The sequence below is a fragment of the Brassica oleracea genome, chromosome C8 (genome assembly GCF_000695525.1).
Source record: "Brassica oleracea var. oleracea cultivar TO1000 chromosome C8, BOL, whole genome shotgun sequence".
Classification (NCBI taxonomy): Eukaryota; Viridiplantae; Streptophyta; class Magnoliopsida; order Brassicales; family Brassicaceae; genus Brassica; species Brassica oleracea.
In genome coordinates this window covers 28,882,575-28,886,017 of record NC_027755.1, presented here as the reverse complement: position 1 = coordinate 28,886,017, position 3,443 = coordinate 28,882,575, and the positions used below count along the sequence as shown (strand labels likewise).

The window sequence follows — 3,443 nt, the reverse complement described above, 5'->3', positions numbered from 1 at the left end:
TTATAGTTTTAATGATATTTTCTAAACAAAAAAATAATTTTCTCAATATGTGTGTTTTTTTCTAAACATATTATTTCTAAGAACAGAGCGATTATAATTTATCATTATATATAAAAACTCATATTTTAAAAATGGACGGTTCTGATGAAATCAGTGGATCCAACAACAGACAAAGCATCCAGTAAACTTCATCATTGGTCTCTCTTTCTCTCCTTTTCAAATCTTATAAGTTATAACTTAACATTCGAAGCCATAAGCTAATCTTCTCACAATCTCTCTCTAAAAAACCCTGAAAAAACATCACAAGTTTGATCAAGAAAACCAAGAAATTAAGATGCCGAAAGACAGGAAGATTGGAATCGCCATGGACTTCTCGGAGAGCAGCAAGAACGCACTGAGATGGGCTATCGACAACTTAGCTGATAAAGGAGACACGTTTTACATCATCCATGCGTTACCAACATCTGAAGCTGGACGTAACTCCCTCTGGCTCAAATCCGGTTCTCGTAAGTCTTCTCTTTAGTCCACCGGTTTTTGGAATATCTTGCCATTGGAATGTCGGTTTAATCCGGTTTAATATGTGCTGCAGCTCTCATACCTTTGGTGGAGTTTAGGGAACCAGAAACTATGGAGAAATACGGTGTCAAAATCGATATCCCAGTTCTTGACATGCTCGACACTGGTTCGAGGCAGAAAGAGGTTTCTTTTTTACAAATATATTTCTTGACCTAATCAAAATACATTATTGTGTTTTTTGCAACCTTTGGTTATAATAAAATTGGAAACAGATTCATGTAGTGACGAAAATATACTGGGGAGATGCAAGAGAGAAGCTGGTTGATGCTGTTAAATCTCTCAAACTTGATTCTATTGTCATGGGAAGCAGAGGACTCAGCGCTCTTCAAAGGTTTCTCTTCAATTATTTATTTATTTGTTTTCTTGCCAAAGTGCCATTTATTGATTGGATGTTATTATTATCGTATACGAAATTTATAACGTAAATGGATGATCGATGTAATTAAATTATTAAAGTCGGTCCGTTATTAAAATTATTAGTTATCTGAAAGATAATGACAAATACCAGATAGGTATGTTGTCTTTGAGTTCACGGTTTTACAATCTTTAAACCATGTCATTTTGATGGCTGTTAATATTTTGTTAATTAGTCTTAACTTAATCAAATTGTTATGTCTTAGCTGGTTAAGAGATTTATTTGTGTGGAAGATGAACAATTTTAGCTAAATAAAGCTTCTATGATAATAACTTCCCACCGAAAATTAGATTAGGTTAAGTTAAAAAAATAGATTAGGTTTCACTTTGAAAATTGGTCTTCATATAATAATTAAGAAACAAACAAACTATTTAGCCCTTCCTAGTTATTCTAAAACTGAAATATAATCAATGCTTATAAATATTTTCATATCATTCATGAATTTTCCAAGATTATCATTTTTACCCCTGCAAGTGTAATGAATTTTTTTCAAGTGTGAAGATGACTAATTAGTTTAAACACTGAAACAGGATAATAATGGGAAGCGTGAGCAGCTTTGTGATTCAACACGCCCCTTGCCCGGTCACCGTTGTCAAGGACTAAACAAAAGGCTGTGATCTCATATGTTTGATCAAAAATAATAATCGGAATTATGCTTTTAATAAAATCTTTCTTTCGTGGTTGTATTTGTATTTGAAATCATATCAATATATTAAGTTCGATATTTGTTGTTGACACACACAAACAAATAGAAGCGATGAGATTCTTGTTACAATGTTTGGTTTTCTTGCTAACTATTTCAAGTATTTTCGGTAAGTTTTTTTTGTTTTTTTTTGCTGGAATCACTCCATGTGATCTTCACATGAACATGCGGTGGGCTCGCTTAAACAATTTATACCGATCCAAAACAATTAAAATAAGTTCCACGTTAGAGAAATCACATGGACAGTTGGATGGATGCCATCTCCATTGGTCATTGACTATTGGTGGCAAAAATTGGAATATTTATTTAAAAAAACTTCCACAGCTTATATCAAAACAAAATAAAAACGCATAGAAAAAAATACTAATTTCCTTAAATATATACCAAATTTTGTTCTTAATACATGAATTACTAATAGACTTTTAATTAACACCATGGTTTATTTTTAGTTTTAGAGGGTCATTGGTAAGTGAATTCTTATGAACTTTGAAAATTTTAAGAATTCATTGTTATTGGTTTTTGGATATACAAAAATCTTAGTAGAATCCTTTGTTATTGGTTTAAGAATTTTCAAAATCCATTCAAATTTCTTGTTATTCAAAAAATTTAGTTATTATTGATTTTCTAATTCTAACTAAATCTAGTGTTATTGGGAGATGAATTCTTTTACTCATAAGACTCAACTTTCAAAATATCATATGTATCCATGTGATTTTCAAAATCCTTGTGATAAAAAAAACTAGAAAACAAAATAATTATTCTTACCAAATATCTATTGCACCTTAAATCCAAATTATATGTTAAAAACTATAATTCATTACATTTATATACTTTTACATTTTGGAATAATTATTTTTAAAAATATTATACTTTTACATTACATTTACAAATCTTAATAATTTTAAAATAACTTTTTAAATAGTTTCAAAAAACATTTTCGAATTTCAAAAGGAAAATTTGAAAAAAATATTTTTTTTAAAACAGAAAAATTATAAAAAAGTTCGAATTTGAAAACATATAATTTGAAATTATATAATTTTTTTTATTACTTATACATCTATACAACAAGGGGTAAAATAGTTTTTACTTTTTTAATAAAATTTCTTTTGGTCATTTTTTTAATGATCTTTTTTGTGACAAAATCTTTTAAAATGGTTATTTAAAAAAATTGTTCAACTATGTATGTATCAGTATTATTATTTTTTTTTAATTTGAATGCAAAAAATAAATAATCATGCTATATGATTTAGAAAATAAATAGATTCTATATTTATTTTACAAAAAATGATAGAAAAGAGGTAATACAAATTAATGAAAATCTATATCAATCTAAAAAAGTTATGATCAAATTTCATAAGTCAATGTATATAAATTTTCACAATCTACATAATTTTTTAAAATCTATCAACTCTCAAAATTAACAAACTCTACACAAATTAAAACAAAAATAATTGATGGGGTTCTAATACCCATCCAATAAACTTTCAAAAGTTTTTTTTTTGAAAATTTATTGGGTGGATATTAGAACTAGGCCTGAGACGGATCGGGTATCCGGATCCGGATCCTTATCCGGATCCGGATCCTTATCCGGCGGATCCATAATTTTACTATCTTTATCCGGATCCGGAGTTCTCGGATATCCGGATGTCGGATATCATTCTAAAAATTGTAATATCCGGCGGATATCCGGATCCAGATTTGGATCCTTAAAATAAATAAAAAATAATATTAATATATATAAAATATTAA

The 3,443-nt window shown here is 28.5% G+C and overlaps 1 protein-coding gene across 1 annotated transcript; it reads left to right on the top strand.

Moving 5' to 3' along the window:
- The first annotated feature begins 217 nt into the window (after positions 1-217).
- LOC106309965 (universal stress protein A-like protein) lies at positions 218-1,715 on the top strand. Its single transcript, XM_013747140.1, has 4 exons — positions 218-506; positions 590-699; positions 789-907; positions 1,522-1,715. Exons 1-4 carry the CDS (start codon positions 335-337, stop codon positions 1,592-1,594), a joined length of 474 nt encoding a protein of 157 aa, XP_013602594.1. The 5' UTR covers positions 218-334; the 3' UTR covers positions 1,595-1,715.
- Positions 1,716-3,443: the final 1,728 nt, after the last annotated feature.

Excerpts from the sequence above, each read along its gene's own strand:
- LOC106309965 (XM_013747140.1), top strand. The coding sequence starts at position 335 with ATGCCGAAAGACAGGAAGATTGGAATCGCCATGGACTTCTCGGAGAGC. Across the intron at positions 700-788 it reads CTGGTTCGAGGCAGAAAGAG|ATTCATGTAGTGACGAAAAT; the intron begins GTTTCTTTTTTA and ends AATTGGAAACAG. Across the intron at positions 908-1,521 it reads GGACTCAGCGCTCTTCAAAG|GATAATAATGGGAAGCGTGA; the intron begins GTTTCTCTTCAA and ends ACACTGAAACAG.